This window comes from Chenopodium album, chromosome 19 (assembly GCF_948465745.1).
Source record: "Chenopodium album chromosome 19, dcCheAlbu1.1, whole genome shotgun sequence".
In the NCBI taxonomy this organism is placed as follows: domain Eukaryota; kingdom Viridiplantae; phylum Streptophyta; class Magnoliopsida; order Caryophyllales; family Amaranthaceae; genus Chenopodium; species Chenopodium album.
This window is the reverse complement of record NC_137852.1, coordinates 12,219,068-12,236,266: the sequence shown is the minus strand read 5'-3', so window position 1 is coordinate 12,236,266 and position 17,199 is coordinate 12,219,068. Positions and strand designations below refer to the sequence as shown.

Here is a 17,199-nt window from a genome sequence, read left to right as displayed (position 1 = left end):
ATCAATAATTCCACCAACACCACCCACCTTCCCACGATCTCTACCTTCCTCCCACGGACACCAACAATTCCACCCTTCACGACACCATCTGCATTTCCTCATTCCACCGACACCATGTGCATTGTCTCCACCTTTCATCGATATTATCTTCTTTGCCGCCAAATAAATGAAAACCCTATGTTAAAAGAGTAAAATTAAGGGCGTGGTTAATCCTAAAGGGAAGGGTTGCCAACAACATGGGCGTCGCTTTAGTGGTGGATGTGGCTTGGTTTTTATGGTGGTGGTTTTGCCGATTGAGGAGCAAATGTATAGTTTTGGTGGTTTTACAATATTGCTTAGTCATTGTGTTGCTATTACTAAACTACCTTTTACCAAATGAAGGAAAAACCAAAATTGACCTTATGATTGACAAGTTCTGTTACTAGATCAACAAGTATATCCTCTCCTTTTTCTATAATCAAATTAGGATTTATCAAAAATTAAACCCCAATATTGATGAAGAAATGGTGATGGAAATCCTCAAACGTCTACCCATTGATCCACTATTTTGATTTATGTGCATGTAAAAATCTTGTTGTAAACTTGTAATTAATTATCAAAAACAAGGTTGCCTCAACTATCATCTTAATAAACAAATTTTGCTTCTTGAGTGGCAGTATGTTTTTCAAAATTAACAAAGGAATTGAAATAAAAACTAGGTTTTTGATGAGAAAATACAAGTCTATCATCTTGATAAACAGAATTACATTAAAAAATGACAAGACTGTAAATAAATCCATCAAATGTCCCGTTAACTTGACATTTCCGTAAATATTATTTTTACCAATTTTACCAAATTTTTTCCTAAAATTAAATTAGACAATCCGATATTGCCCGAGCTCAAAACTAGTTAGGGGTGAAAGTTCGGTTAGCGGTTTGGATTATAACCAGAACCGAATTCAATCCAAATTAATTCGGTTTTGGATTTCTCAAATCGAATCCAACCCAAATTAAGATTCGATCCAATCCAAACCAAACCGAATTAATTCGATTTTGCTAATCAGAATACAATCCAAACCAAAATTTGTTCCATTCTTTCACAACATTCAAACCTGAAACCCAAACTTCAATTGAAAAATTCCTACAATCGTTGAACTTTTTCTTGTTAACTACGGGTTCATTTGACATCACTGTGGTTTTCTGTTTTTTGGTTTTTTGTTTTTTAAAATCATATGATATATGTCACATAATGAATCAAAAATTAGTCAAAAACTTATTAAAACCATGATAATTATGAAAACTGACAACAGAAAAGTGGAAACACCTTTTTCTTGTTTCTTGTTTTTGGTTTTTTGTTTTCAAAAAAACTGAAAACTGAAAACAAAAAATAATGCCAAACAAGCCTCACATTCTTTGTGAGAGAGAGAGATATTGAGAAAGGAGAATTGAGAATTACAGTCTTTTATTTTGGTTTATACATGAAAGTGCAAAGGGGTTGAGACACTTTGTAAAAGAAAATACGCTTATTATAATAGATCGAAATTTCGGTTTTTTAAAATTCTAAACCTTTAGTTTTTGTTCGGTTCGGTTTTAGGACTTGTTCTCTTTAACTTATTTCAGATACTTGTTACTTACTTGCTCCGTTTCTTTTTACTTGCAACACAGCCTTGTGGCACGTGTTTTGAGGCCGGGTTTATGTAATGTAAACGGATAAATTATTCATTATAATTTTTACAAATGATACTTAACCCTATTCTAATCTCCGTGAAAAAATTATATTGATAAAATCGCTCGTTTACTCTCACTAATCATCTCCTAAAACTACGTGCCTAAAAGGAGTGTTGCAAGTAAAAGGAAACGAAGGAAGTATTTTTTAATAAATTCAGACCACATCTGACCAGCTCTGAAAAATTAGATCAGACCAGATCAGAACTTTTGATAATCATTAACTTATCGTTAAATATCGTTAAGTGCGTATTAAAAAAATTTATAAAAATAATATATTTAAAAAGTTCATGATAAGTCAAATCTAACTAGATCCATTTTTGATAATGTATTTCTTTATGGATTAGTATTAAAATGCGGTCAAATCTTAGTCAAATTGTTAAACCAGATCAAACCAGAACAGATTAGAAAAATTCAGATCAAACCAGATTAGACCTTAAAAATTCATTATTATTATTATTTTTTTTTGAACAACAAATTCATTATTTCAAGTAAAGAGAACAAGTTCTTAATTCGAATTAATTTCACCCCTAAAACCAGTACAGTAAAATAACCTAAAACAAAACAAATAAGGTGGGATAGACGTGTAAAAGTATGGGCCGAAACAAGAAGAGGCCCAAAACGATGTTTTGTTTATCTTTTCTTAACGAAAACCGAAAAAATACAGTTGATATCTCGCTCTTACTTTCTCTCTCTACGTTTCTCGTGTTTCTCTCTCTACTTCTTACAATTACTTCGTAACAAAGTAGTAGACTCCAACAAAACAACCAAACATTCACATTTTGCTCTACCCCAAATTTTCGTCGATCATCGTCAACGTCGATTTTTCCCGGTTTAAACCCTAATTTCGATTTCATTTCCCTCTTTCTCTCCTCTTGATTTGTTTCTCAATCTTGTTCGAGATTCAATTTTGTTTTGCTGGAAAAAGGGACGAGTTCTTTTCTTGATCCAAAATATTAGGGGTTTGATTTTGTGTAATTCTTGTTTTTTGGGGATTTTTTTGATCTTTGGAGTTTTTTGAGGGTTTTTTTTTTGGATTGGTGGGTTTCGCGCTTCATTGTACGGCTTTGTTTGTAACGAATTGATGGCGGATGCAAATCTCAGCATAAGGTAAAGTTTGATTATAAACCCTAATTTTTGTTCTTTGATTTGATTTATTGGTATTGAGAGGTTTTGGATTGGGATTATGATTGTTTGTGGTGTGTTTGTTGAGGTTGAATTGAATTGTTGAAATTTCGAATTGATTTGATCCCGAATCTGCGAGCTTGTTTTGAAATTGATATTGCAATTGTAAATTTGAATATGATTTGGGTTTTTAAGAAGATTTTGTGTAATTTTTTGTGGGTTACTGTTTCATTGATTTGGAAAATGTGGTATAATTGGGTTTTGATGATTAAGAAATTTGTGATTTTGTGAGTTCAATGGAGGGTGAGATTTTGGGAATTTTGGATATTGAGCTCGGTATTATTAATTTGCTGTCTTCTGTAGTATGGACTACATTGAAGCTATAGAATGTAATGCAAACTCGGAGTTGTGTATTTATATCGTGTACATTGAGCTATAATACAAACTCGAAATACTTTCTATGAATGTGTTGTATAGTCTGCTTGATGTGTTGTTTCTGTGATATTTCAAGGGTTTATTGAATAGGATAAGTAGGGATGCTTTACAGTTGATAATGTTTCATCAAGAGTCAACTGTGGACATTATAATGATTTATTGAAATTTTATCGAAAAATGTAGTTTGACATGATTTGAGGGTTTGGTTAGTCAGATACTTAAATATAAAATAAGGATGTCTTGAATTATTGAGATTTGTTAGTACAAAAGTTTTGCTGATTTTTTCCCCTCATAGAGCATTCTTTGCAAGTCTTGTTGTCGGATGTTTTTAATTGCACTTATGTTTCCTTTTCTTCCCAGTCAATGTTTATTTCTTTTAAAGCTGATATTAATGATGAGTTTGTTTTAAGTTAACAATATGCAAAGATTAAATAACTTTCTGATATTGAGTTTGATGTGCTTAATTGTGTGAAACACATTAACACTTTGTTTGGATAGAAAGAAATAGAAGGAAAAGAAGAGAAGAGAAAGGGAGGGGAATAAATTCTCTTGTTTGGATAAAGGATTGTAGGAAGGAAGGGGAAGGAGAGGGAGGGATCCATTTTCCATCTCTCTTTAATAAGCATAATCCCTTCAAATTTGGAGAGATTTGGAGGGAAAATGGAGCTCACCTTCCCCTCCTTTTCTTTTCCCTTCCCTTCCTCCTTTTCCCCTCCCCTTCCTTTACTTCCTTCTTTGCTATCCAAACAAAGCGTAAAAGATTGTTTACAGTAACATTTTCCCTGTTAATTTCTGTTTGTATATATTGGGATTTACTGTGTCATGTACTCATGTTCCACGTTATTTGTTAAATTTACACTGTTCTGAATTTAGTCATTGTTATTCTGCAGGAGATAAACTGTGCTGTGATCATATCTTCTTGATGATTTTTTAAAGTGATCACCATTGTACTGCAGGAGATAAGCTTTTTGAAGAAGACAACATGATGAATCAGGTAGCAATTTTTTATTTTTATTTTTTTTGTGTAAAGTTATTTTATTTTATTTTTTTTATTTTTTTATTTGTTAGGTAACTATATCCCTTTAGCGCTTCATTTTGTTTTCTATTATCAGCCACTTTCGCCCAAAGATGAAAGGAACGTTTCTACCAATCCTTCTGCGGATGCAGCCATCACAGGGCCTTCAAGAAATGCCAGTGATCCTCCAAGAGCTTCAGATGCAGCTGTAGATAATAATACTGTCTACCCACCAAACAACTATGGATCGCATGAACAAACTTACTTTTATGGAGGTTGGTTTCTTATTTTCTTTTCCTGTGTAAACTGTTTCACTGTAGCAATAGTTCATTTTAGGCCAATAACATATATCTTAGTGAGTTTTGCTTTAATTGTGAAGAGCTCTTGAAGACTCCCCTGTGTCAGGTGAGATATTTTTTTTTGGAAAGGCATGCACATTAACTTTTGCTTTCATTCAGGATATGACAGTGGTGCTGGCAGTTGGAGTGGATATACGCAGTATGCTGGTGAGGGCTTGCATGTTGTACCTCCGGTGAGGCTTTGATTGTTGATCTATTTCTTTCTTGTGCTTACATCTAGAATAAACTTGATTTGACTGTATTCTATGCCGTTTCTTTTCCATCTTGCTCAGGTCATTTATGGTGATAATTCATCTCTTGGATTGCACTCTCCTTATGGCTTCAATTCCCAGATGGCATATGGACAGTACTCACCTGCCAGTACGCCTGTGCCTCAGATAATGGTTGATAATCAACTTTATTCACCACAACAAATTCCTGTTTCTCCACAATATTATTCCCAGCAAGTTGGTAGCTCGATGCCACATATGTCAGCACCAATCCCAGTTTCTCATGCTGAGATGGTTAATCAAAAAGGTACTGCCATAATGGTCTTACTGCTAGCTGCTTGTTTTTTCACATAAAAAAGGAATTTGTTTGTGCTGATAGCTGTATTTTTTTTTTCTTACACAGGACACATGTCCATGAATGCTCTGCATAACCATGGTTATTACAACTTGCATGGGATGTTTGGATCTGGTGAACCTTTGTCAAGTCCTTCAAATACCACAGATGTTGGGTGGAGAACCTTAAATTCAACTGCATACTCTCAGCCAGTTGCTACTCTTGGTTCGTTTGACCCTACAGTTGGACAGGTTGGAGGCCTTCTTTTTAATATTACTTTTGTTGTCTTTACCGGGAAAATAAAAACCTAAGTCAGGTGCTTATTATGTGAAATTTAGTTATGTCAGTAGTTGTTTATTAACTCTAGAATTGTCTCTTTGGTAATAAAAATAATTCCTGGGGTTATCATGTTTGGCAAAAAACACAGGACTAGTTTTTATTTTTATTCTTTAATGAATACTTATTTTGTTGCTTTTAATCTAAGAGATATTTGGCTTGCTGAGTGTTGATAGCCATTCATATTAACTTTCCTCCTCATTGCTTACCTGTCAAATGCAGATGGCTCAACAGAGACCATATCCTGGCTATGGATTGGTATCAGATTATGTTGGTGGACCATATCACTATGATGGTTTTCAGAACTCAAATTACAGTGCCATTCCTAACTCTCAATCAGGATTTAGTAACCGGAATCGTTATAGCTTTGAGAAGGCACGGAATCAAAGGGAGCAGGATTCAATGTTTGCCATCTCAGGTGATCGTAATAGAGGACCAAGGGCATCAAAGGGAAAAGGAAAGGGGACAGCTGGAAATGGCTCATTGCCTGGTGCTGATGCTGCTCCAGAAAATAACTCATTGGCTGGCATTGCTAAAAGTGGTGCTTCTGCTTCTGGAGTGAATCTCGCTTCTTACAATAGTGCAGATTTTCCAACAGAGTATGAGAATGCAAAGTTCTTTATAATTAAGTCTTTTAGTGAAGACAATATCCATAGAAGCATTAAATATGGTGTTTGGGCAAGTACGCCTCATGGCAATAGAAAGTTAGACGCTGCTTATCAGGAAGCAAAGGAGAAAAGCAACTGTCCTATTTTCCTTTTGTTTTCGGTAGGTTTTCTTTGACAGCTAGTAAATGCATCTTAAGCTCTGTTAATATTTTAACTTTCTGCTGTGTGACAAGGATTGGAGATGCTTAAATTAGACATGCTTTTCATTTTTAGACTTGTCCAAATGATCTTCTTGGTTATACAGTCTTTCCCTTTGGCCAGCTGATATGTTAATTTCTAGTGCCTCAGTAGTTGGTATTTTAAGGGTTTTGTGTATTCCGGTGGTGTGTGCCTTATATTGCACGAGGACTGTAGGTTCCCAATGTTCATTGAGTGCTTTTTTTTTTTTTTTTTTTTTTTTTTTTTTTTTTTTTTTTTTTTTTTTTTTTTTTTGTCCACTGCTATGTTGAGTTGGATACACACACCTCAAGTATGGGGGTGGAATTTGTTTGAATGTTATAATGGCTGCATCATCGTGTCTACTTGTTTTTTCTTGATAGAATGATGAAACAATGGCAACATGTATGCTGTCGTTCTGATTATGTGTTTAAGCTATTGTACCTCATATGCAATTTACTGGACCTGAAAATTCTTTAATGTTTTTGTATAGGTTAATGCCAGTAGCCAATTTTGTGGAGTAGCAGAAATGACTGGACAAGTGGATTTCGAGAAAAATGCAGAATACTGGCAGCAAGATAGATGGACTGGGCAGTTTGCAGTTCGTTGGCATATAATTAAGGACATACCAAATAGCAAATTTCGGCACATTTTGCTAGAAAATAATGATAACAAGCCTGTTACACATAGCCGAGACTCTCAGGAGGTATTAGTTTTATTATTCATCAGTACTTGTATATGTTTTGTTCCCATTTCTTTTCTTGCAAGGCCTTTTTTTTTGTGTTCTTTGGTACTGGGATGAACTGAATTAACTGTTGGGAGGATGGGGGTGAAGGAGAGCATTTCTTAATGCGGTTTTAAAAGCTGCTTTATTTTTACATCCTGTATATTTTAGTTTCCTTCAAGTAATTGCTGAATTAGACTTCTGCCAGTGTTGGCTTCTTGTTCTCACTGCACTCTTGTTTACATCATGATCTGTACTAGGTTATTGCATACAATTGTTGACTTTTCTTGCTTGTGTTTTTTTTGTAGGTGAAACTTGAACAAGGCATTGAGATGCTGAAAATTTTCAAGGAATATGATGCCCAAACATCCATTCTTGATGATTTTGAATTTTATGATGAACGGGAGAAGGTATTGCAGGAAAGGAAGAATCGACAGCAAGTAAAATCAAAGCCCAGTGTTTCTGAATCTCTTCCTGATGAGGTTTTGAATAATATATCTGACAAATTAGATCAAGCTCTCCATTTAGATGAGAATTTTAAAGATGTAGTGACAACTGAGAAGAGCAGCAGCGTCCAGCAAAGCAGTAAGGTGTAGTTAGTTGTGCGCATCAGCACCTGTCATGTTCTCTGAAAACTGATTTTAGGCCCTTTTTCATGTTATACACCGAAATGTCTTCTTCTTGGAAAGGTTAAAAGATCCTTTTCCTCATTGTCTGGGAGACATGGATTCCTCATGCTGGATTCCTTTCATTACTTCTTTTTTTTCACCTCTTTCCTCCTATCTTTTTGACTTTAAATCCTTTCATATTGAATGTACATGAGCCAGGCAGGTTCAGGTATCTGCTGTGGTTGTGGCAGGAGTGTTGTAGGAGATGCCTGGCTCTTTTTCAAGGTGTAATTTTAGTCCCATACTAAAAAAAGTTGTTTTCGATTTCGATTTCCCCTTTTTTTAAAAATATAATTTTCATTATGCTACTCTTTCTACTAAGTGGATTTCACAGCTTAGGTCAACATTTCCCCTTTAATAGTGAGTTATTTTTAAGGATTTATGTAATTGCCCAGTATTTTTTTTGGTAGTCAAATTAATAAAACATTTCTGCAAGAGCATTGAATGGTTGATACTTCATAGTATATCTTTGTATTAGTAAGATTTTTTATTTGCAGTCACTTTCAGCATGTTATGACTGATATATTTGCCGTATCTTTTGTAGCAGATCATTCAAACCCCTCTTATTAGTTCAAGTCTGCATCATTTCTAAAATGTTCGTTTTTCTGTTGTATAAAAGTACAGGTGATATAAATTAGAAAATTTCAACTTCATACACACGGAATACTTAGTTTTGTGCAGTACATTTGAGGTATTGACCTTGTTGAAACCTTAGGCCTCTAAGATATTAATCTCTTGAAACTTGATTCCACCATTACAACCATATTATCAAATGACCACCGGATGACTTTACACGCTTCTATTATAAAAAACACAATACCTATGAGTAACGATGTGATTGTTGAACACTGCCGTGAATGTATCAAGGTCACCCACACATAATCACATACCAATTGGTTTTGCCACTGTTGAACAACTCCCTCTTTGTCATCCTGATTGTCTTGTAACTTAAAGGAGAAATCTGCCTTTGTTGAATGTTGCACATAATACATACACAGATGTGCTTTTTTTTCTACTAACATGATTTTTTCTCAAATTGCTTTGCCGCGCAGGAGACTGCTTTATTCTCACTTATTTAGATTCTAGCTTAACTTATCCTCAATTACTAACTACTAAGTATTTTTCTGAAATGTCCTAGTTCTGAAATTGTGTATTCAGCTCATTGGTGCAATACACGAAAACCATGAAGAGACATTGACGACAACTGTCCATCACAAGTTCGAATGTCCACCCAACCTGGAAGTCTGAAGTTGAACGGCCAATCTTGATGGACTGGGATGAATAAGGAGCAGAAACTAGAAACTGGGCATTCACAATGATGACTTAATGCTTTCAGAATTTGAAGTGCTTTATATTCCCTCTTCTCAGCAATGTTTGTTTTAGGCCTTTTAGCCATCAATCTGCCAAGAAAAAGAGAAAATGACATACATAAATCTTATTGACTGAAACTGAAGGAAAAATAACGCAGAAAAGATAAAGTGACGACAGATTACCACAAGCCTGTAAACATCGTCCAGTTTGCATGAAAGAGCTCCAACAAAGGCAGAAGCAGATCATTCAAAAATCTTGGCACTTTGCAGAACATAATAAACTGATTCCTCCAGTGATCTACGATGAGCTCCAACCAAGTCTTTTGCTCACTCCCTTATTCTTCATAAGTCGCCTATACATCTCCGCCCCCTCCCATTGTCCGTTGGAGTCCAACAAATTTGATATAGTAATATAATATCCATCATTTTCAGGATCAGCCTTGATAGCATGGTTAACAATCCTCAATCCAATCTCTACTTCATTGTGAATTTTACAAGCACTTAACAAGGCTCCCCAAAGACCGCCATCTGGTGTAATAGGCATTGACATAACTATATCTTCAGCCTCCTGCAGATTTCCTGACTTCCCAAGAAGATCTACTATACAAGCATAGTGCTTTAAAGTGGGTGTCACAAAGTAATCATGCATTTTATGGAAGTAATGTCTTCCCTCTTCAGTAAGGCCAGCATGACTGCAAGCCAACAAAACACCAAGAAAGGTCAGTTCATTTGGCCTAACACTAGATTTTTCCATCTGTTTGAAAACCTCGATTGCAGATCCAGCATCTCCGTGAATGCCATAGCAAGAGATCATCACATTCCAAGCAATTACATCTTTATCATTCATGGAATTAAATATATCCCTTGCCTTCCCAAGCTGCCCACATTTCCCATACATGTCAAGTAACGCCGTTGCAAGTGAGATATTTAACTCAACACCCATTTTTCTGATGTAGTTGTGAATCATTATTCCCTTCTCTAAAGATGCTAAACGTGAGCAAGCCGACAGCACAGTGACTAATGTTGCTGTGCTTGGATTTGATCCTTCAAACATCATCTGGTCAAATAGTGCTAATGCCTGAGCCAACTCTCCATTGTAAGCATAGGCACAAATTAACGTATTCCATGTTATGATATCCCTTTGCATTCTCCCAAAGATGGTTTTTGCAGTGGTTAACTTGCCACATTTTCCATACATATCTATAAGTGAATTGGAAACTGAAATATCATCATCAAGCAGAGACTTAATAACATAGCAATGTGTAGATTTTCCAAGATGAATTGTTCCCAACTGTAAACACGAAGATATAACAGAGATTAGACTATTGTAATCACATTCAACCCTTTGATGTATCATTTCTCGGAAAAGATTCACACACTTTTTCCAAAGGCCTCCTTTCCCATATTCAAACACCATCAAGTTCCAAGTCTCTGGATTCTTCTCCTGTAGTGTATCAAAGATTCGTTCTGCACAGGCTAACATTCCAAATCTACAATACATTGAAACCAATGCCCTGTGGACAACTTGACCCCTAACATAATTTCTCTTCATCATCAGTCCATGAAATGCCATCCCTTCATGGACCCAACTCGAATCACCTAACGATGAAAGCACACAGCTAATAACGATTCCATCCGGATATATACCACTACCTTCCATTTGCCAAAAGAAGCCTAAGCATTCAGTTACACACTCCAATCTAGCATAAGCAGCAATAATCGATGTCCAACAGATAAGATCCTTATCTTTAACTTCATAAAACAAATGGCAAGATTCTCCAATGGTTCCCCATTTCGAATACATGGACAAAAGTGATGATTGAACATCATGGCATAACCCATATCCAATCTTAATCGCTAACGCGTGCAAGCATTTCCCTTCTGTTAAAGCCCCTATGCTTCCACATGCTTGAAACCCTCCTTCAAGGGTCCTATAATTTGGCCTTACATTATCCTCAACTACATTATGCATCATACAAAGACACTCTAAACCCTTGTAACTCTCACCATTCTGTAAATAACCAATTAAAAGCGCAGTCCAAGCAACAACATCTCTCACAGGCATTTCATCGAACACATTATATGCATCTTTCATACAACCACATTTTGAGTAAAAATACACAAACGAAGAACCAACAGCAGAATTCCCACCAAAAACACCATATTTCACAACCAACCCATGAACCATAACCCCATAATCTAACGCCAATAACTCAGCACAAACACTAACAACAATTGGAATCGTAAAATTATTAAGTGGGGTGTTAGAAAATCGCATACCCAGAAAAAATCCAAGCGCTTTTTCATAATTCCCACATGAAAAATGCGATTTGATGATTGAATTCCAGAGAAAAGGGTCTTTAGAACGAACAGAATCAAAGACTTTGGTGGATAAATCGGGTCTGGAAAGAGAAGTATAGAGAGAGATGAGCTTTGATGCGATGAACACATTGTTGTAATTCCCAGAAACAATGATGATTGAGTGAAATGGGAGGAGAGATTTCAAGGGTAACGAGTGATGAGAGAGAAAGGAATCCAAACGAAGATTTATGAAGTTGGTTAATTGAGAAGTTGTGGAAGGTTGAAGGTAAGTGTTGAAGAATCGCCTAAACAGAGAATTTGGGTTGAGTTTAAGCATGGGAAAATGAGAAATTTGTTTAGTGATTTTGATCATGTAGGCCTAGCATACTTGTTATAGGATTAATTAAAGGATTTTTTGCCCCAAACTACCTTTTAAAATGTGTTTTTTTTGTGTAACAAAAAAAATTGCATAACAATAAAAACCACCTATAAAAACACAAAAACGTTAAATTGAATAGTGCTATCTACTAAGCTTCTGGGCAAAATAGAGCAGATTTCAGCAAAGCAAGTATCAACAGAGCAGATCAGACTATTAATACTAAACGGAGTAGGGTTAAGCAAAGCAGAGCAGTTTTCAAAAGAGCGGAGTAGAGCAGACCACATCAGCTCAAAAGCACAGGACCTAAACGTCATGTCCACTACTCCACTCTAGTCGTCATTTGTGGATCCTATATACTTTGTATTTGTTTTCCCTCAACTACCTGAATTGGTTTGACATAAATGCTCTAAATTTATCTCAAGGTCAACAACCTTCTTTCTCCCTTGTTGAATTTCCCTCCATTTTCTTTCACCTTTTTGTGGGGGCAAACCTCTTGTTTCATAATAATAATCTCATTTTCATCAACTTTGTCTCCAAGACTAGCTGATTTGTAATCACCCTAGCTTTACCACTCTATCTTCATCCTTCTATTTTGAAAAATTTGCAACCCCTTCTACGAGATGCAACATAAATAGAATTTACAGGTCGGAAACATTCTTTAGGGTTTGTAGTAGTCCACGATGTCCCTCAATTTAGGTGTAATGCCACAATTGCATTTATTTGGATATAGCATAGATCGAAGAATGGTAGGATGAATTAGCTTAGACATCCAAAATATTAACATTTGAACAAGATAAGACACAAAAAAAAAAAAAAAAAAAAAAAAAAAAAAAAAAAAAAAAAACCAATCAATTTCAACCCTATACCCTTGAATAACAAAATCCCAAATCCCTAATTATGATGATTTAACGAAATTGAAAAACCTAAACTCATTAAATTAGAAATGAATTACAAATATAACTTTAAAAAATTACATGTTGAACTTGTTGAGTAATAGCCTTCAGCTTCACTTTCTTGTCCTTGTATAGCTTTTTGGGGTTGCAATGTTGCATGATAATGAAATCAAGGGAACATTATAAATAGGAGGGAAGAAGTTAGGTAGTTGGGAAAAACGAATATGTGGGCCCCACAAATGACAAATATGTATGAAATTGTTAATGTGTAGTGTTATCCTAGATATATGTATATATATATATATATATATATATATATATATATATATATATATATGTATATGTATATATATATATATATGTATATATATATACATATACATATGCGCCTGTTCTGATTGACTAAACTGAGCTGACCTGAATTGAACTGAACTTATTAGAGCTGAACTGAACTGAAAATAATCTGAAGAGAATAGTCCCTACGTTGTTGGATTAATTTTTAGGATTATTAATCTTTTTTCATACTAATACAATTGTCTGTAAATTAATCAAATTGTTACAAGTATTCCAGAATAGAGGGGTGTGACAAATGGAGTTTTTTATTTTAAAAAATAATTTATTTATTAAAAAAAGTTATAGGATATTAACAAATGAAATCTAAATTCAAAAAATATGGAAAAAAAAATCAAATAAATATTCCTTCATTAAAGACGTCACGATCATTGAATAGGCTTTTCGGATAGACGGTCTAACGATTCTTTGTACGGTAATAAGTTTCATCTGATTCATTTAAATGTATTTGAAAATTTGACAACCTTTATGATCCCACATGATTATTGTAGGGTTGAATAAGATTGTTTTTATTATTATTATTATTATTATTATTATTATTATTATTATTATTATTATTATTATTATTATTATTATTATTATTATTATTTTTTATAAGCCTTACCCATAATAAATCCCTATGAGAAACAAATAATTACACCAACAACCAACAAGTCCACCCTAGGGGATTACTACATCTGCACTTCACGTATAAATTTATTGAAATTACAAAGAAAATGGGTTGAAAATAGATCAATTTCTAAAGAAATTAGACTATTCCCAACTTAATTTCCAAAATATATAATATTAAACCCTAGAGCATAAGAGGAGGACAGAGAAAGCGGGTGTTTTTTGAAAGAATATTTATTTCTATTTTTTTACATTAACATATAACACAAACAATTTACAAAATAAAAAAAAAAAAAGAAAAGCTAATTAAATTAGTGCGACTATCATTCGCAAGAGACGTGTCCTTTGCACATGTTCCCTGTCTACCTTGAGAATATCAATATCAATCAATCTATGTTATTAAAACTCATGGAAAAACATGCTATTTTTCCATGTGTCAGCAATTTTGCCTTTTGGCATATGCTGTGATGCCACATCATATCAGTCCATAAATGATTGTAAAACTACATGCATTAATTTTAATGTTTAGTTTAATTGAAAAACTCTTCATATGCATAACACCCTATTTAAATTTCCCTTAGAATGTTTTTTTTTTTTTTTTGTGTGCAAATTTCCCATAGAATGTAACTCCTAAATAATTATACAATAATAAAATTTGTAAGAAATTAAAAATTATTTCATTTTTTGTGCATTAATTACGAAAATTGTAATTACAGAGTAAATCTAAACAATTTGATTTATATATACATATATTACAATTGTGATTAATTTTATGAAAAAAAAATACGATTGTGATTATAGAGTAATATTTTTTTTGTGCATTATTAAGTACGTATATATTGACATCAAATTTATAAATATTTAATTTATCAATTTTTTTTAACAACAAATTAATTGATTTATCATTTACCCTATATATATTTATGCAAAAAATTATTTTTAGGGTCAAATCAGCTCATACAAACAACAAACTATTTAAACTATCATCTTTAAAAATTAAAAAAAATAATTAAAAAAAACCCACTTAAGCTCTCAGTGACAAACAAGCCAAAATATATAATAGTTCGATTTAAGTAATAAATTTACAATGACCCGGGGCATCGCTCGGGCCAATAACTAGTTACATCATTGAAACCCAACCTATACTAGCTTCTTAAGTTCATGCGTGCGTAGTTGTGAAGATTCTTATCTCATTTATGTCCTCCTTTCGTAATAAAGTGACCAAATTAATGGAGTCAGAATATAAGAGGACCTTTGAGAAGCCCATTATATTGCACCATTTCAAGTCCTCAAGACACGCTTGAGCCTCCGCATGCATGCAAGCTAAGGCTAAGGTTGCTAGCCCAAACGCGTCAAAGAAGTAGGGGTGAAATAAACTTGGTTTAAAACCGAACAAGAAATATGGTTCGGTTTTTTTCGGAAGTGGTTCGGTTTCGGTTTAAAAAAAAAAATTTGGTGTGTGGTTCAGTTTCGGTTTGCGAAAATGAAAAATCGAACCACACCTAAATATAGGCCCAATCCAATTAAACCCTGGCCCAACTTTAAACTACCCTAGGTATATAATGCAAAAAAAATAATAATAATAATAAAAAAAAAAAAACCTTAATCACTTTTAGCCTCTCTCTCTCTCCATCCTTTCTCTCTCCTCTTGTGGATTCCGCCCACTTTCTCTCTCTCCTCTCCTCTCCTCTCATCTTCTTCGTTTCACGCCTTCACTGTTCACTCTCCTCTTTTCTTTTCTTTTTTTTTGTCTTTCTCCTCGCCACCATTAACAAACACATCAAAGAATTCGCTTTCAAATTCACCCCCTTCACCATCTACCAACACCAACAACTAAATTCGAGGTTTTGATTTAGAACACCATCAACTAAAGGTTTTTCATGTCAAATTCGACCATGAAAACTCTAGATCTAGAGTTTTCATGGTCGAATTTGACCTTTAAAACCCAAATTCAATGTTTTTTCGATGGAGGGTTTGTCCTCTTTTAATTTGGTTTGAGTTTTTTTTTTTGGGAAATTCTCAATGGTAGCAATGTAAAATTGCACATTCTCAATGGTAACAATTTTTTTTTACAAATTCTCACAAATAGCATTACTTTTGTTAAGTTTCTCTAACATGACAAAATTTTGTAATTAACAATTAATTAGCTTAATTAAACAAAAATTAAGATAATAAAATTAACAAAACAAACCAGATCAAGCTGCAACCCAACAAAATTTAATTCTCCTCCACTTGGCTACCAACCGCGATTGCTCCAATTCGCCATCGACAACCACAATCCGACCATCAATTACAACAATTTCGGCCACCAATCGCAGCAAGGACTTCAATTGATGCTCCAATTTAATACCAGATGATGCGAAATAGCAATGGTGATGATGAATGGTTGATGATAGTGCGAAATAAGGATTAATTTCCCATTAGAGAAAGCCCACGACTTTGGAGTGTTAAGGCTGACATTTTCAGGGGTGGCTGGGGTCTTGGGTTGGGACGTTGGGTGGCTAGTTTTTTACTTATTTTTTAAAAATTTTTGTTATTTATTAGGTTATTTTTGTTTAATTAAGTTAATTAGTTGTTAATTACAAAAAGTATTGTCATGTTAGAGAAACTTAAAAAAAAGTAATGTTATTTGTTAGAATTTGTAAAAAAAATTGTTACCATTGAGAATGTGCAATTTTACATTGCTACCATTGAGAATTTTTTTTTTTTCTACTAATTTATGCTAAACTTCTAATCTCCAAATTTTTCTGATATTTCGGTGTTTTTTATTCCATTTTAGTTCAATGATATTAGGGTTTTATCTTAATTTTTTCGAGATTATTGTAGTTCGATCTTGTTTAATTATGTTTGTATGGATTGATTTTGTTTGGTTCGGTTTTGATTGGTGTGGTTTGGTTCGGTTTTTTTTTTTTGCAAAATTTGATGTTTATGATGCTTGATATGAAAATTCGGTTTGGTTCGATTTTTTTTTTTTTTTTTATGAAACCGAAATAAATATGGTTTGGTTTGGTTCGGTTTCTAAACTAAAGTGGTGCGGTGTGGTTTTTAAAATCCAGAAATTGGATTAGGGTGGTTCGGTTTCGGTTTGGGCAAATAACGAAAACCGAACTTTCACCCCTACAAAGAAGTTCCCTTCATTCACCTTTGTAGACCATCCAAAGGCGCATCTTCCGTTTGTTTTCTCTCTTGAGCCATCGATTTGTAGAGTACAATTTGGCAAGCTCGTAATGGGACTAAAAATAATTTCTCCTTCCCAATGTGTACTCGGCAGAAACCTGAAAGTTTTTGTATCAGTATGTCTAGAATATTCAAAATTCCTAAAGAAAGTAAGTCCAATTTTTGGCAAATTTGTCAAAAAAACCTTTTAAATGCAGCATTTTGCGAAAAAAACCTTTTAAAAGCTTTTTTGTAAAAGAAAACCCAAACCCATCTAATTTTTGTTGAAGACAACCTAGTCCTACTAACACACTTAATTAACCTCTAATCTCTTCTAATTAACCTCTATTCTCATTTTACTACTTAATAATTAAAATAATTTATAAATTAAAAAAAAAACCCCACCCCCACCTGCCCACCACCAGCCACCCCTCCCTCTCCTTTTCCCCCCTCCCTTGATAGCAGCC

General features: G+C 34.1%; 1 protein-coding gene and 1 pseudogene across 3 annotated transcripts; one reads left to right on the top strand and one right to left on the bottom strand.

Annotated features, from left to right (window-relative positions):
- The first annotated feature begins 2,376 nt into the window (after positions 1-2,376).
- On the top strand, positions 2,377-8,233 carry LOC145596029 (YTH domain-containing protein ECT2-like). 2 transcript variants are annotated; one of them, XM_081652463.1, is made up of 9 exons: positions 2,377-2,814; positions 4,221-4,258; positions 4,377-4,554; positions 4,738-4,811; positions 4,911-5,154; positions 5,251-5,432; positions 5,740-6,285; positions 6,835-7,047; positions 7,374-8,233. In XM_081652463.1, the coding sequence occupies exons 2-9, from the start codon at positions 4,247-4,249 to the stop codon at positions 7,659-7,661; spliced, it is 1,737 nt and encodes a 578-aa protein (XP_081508589.1). In that variant the 5' UTR covers positions 2,377-2,814; positions 4,221-4,246; the 3' UTR covers positions 7,662-8,233. The 2 variants fall into 2 exon arrangements, with proteins under 2 accessions (XP_081508589.1, XP_081508588.1); XM_081652462.1 differs by having other exon boundaries at positions 4,155-4,258.
- Positions 8,234-8,436: 203 nt separating this feature from the next.
- LOC145595072 (pentatricopeptide repeat-containing protein At4g39952, mitochondrial pseudogene) lies at positions 8,437-11,699 on the bottom strand (annotated as a pseudogene). Its single transcript, XR_014102909.1, has 2 exons — positions 9,227-11,699; positions 8,437-9,133 (listed from the first exon to the last, which is right to left on the bottom strand). The product of XR_014102909.1 is annotated as a pentatricopeptide repeat-containing protein At4g39952, mitochondrial pseudogene (transcript).
- Between the last annotated feature and the right edge of the window lie 5,500 nt (positions 11,700-17,199).

Bases quoted from the DNA above. Each gene is read 5' to 3' on its own strand.
- LOC145596029 (XM_081652463.1), top strand. The intron at 4,555-4,737 runs GTTGGTTTCTTA...GCTTTCATTCAG, and splicing joins ACAAACTTACTTTTATGGAG to GATATGACAGTGGTGCTGGC. The intron at 4,812-4,910 runs GTGAGGCTTTGA...CATCTTGCTCAG, and splicing joins GCTTGCATGTTGTACCTCCG to GTCATTTATGGTGATAATTC.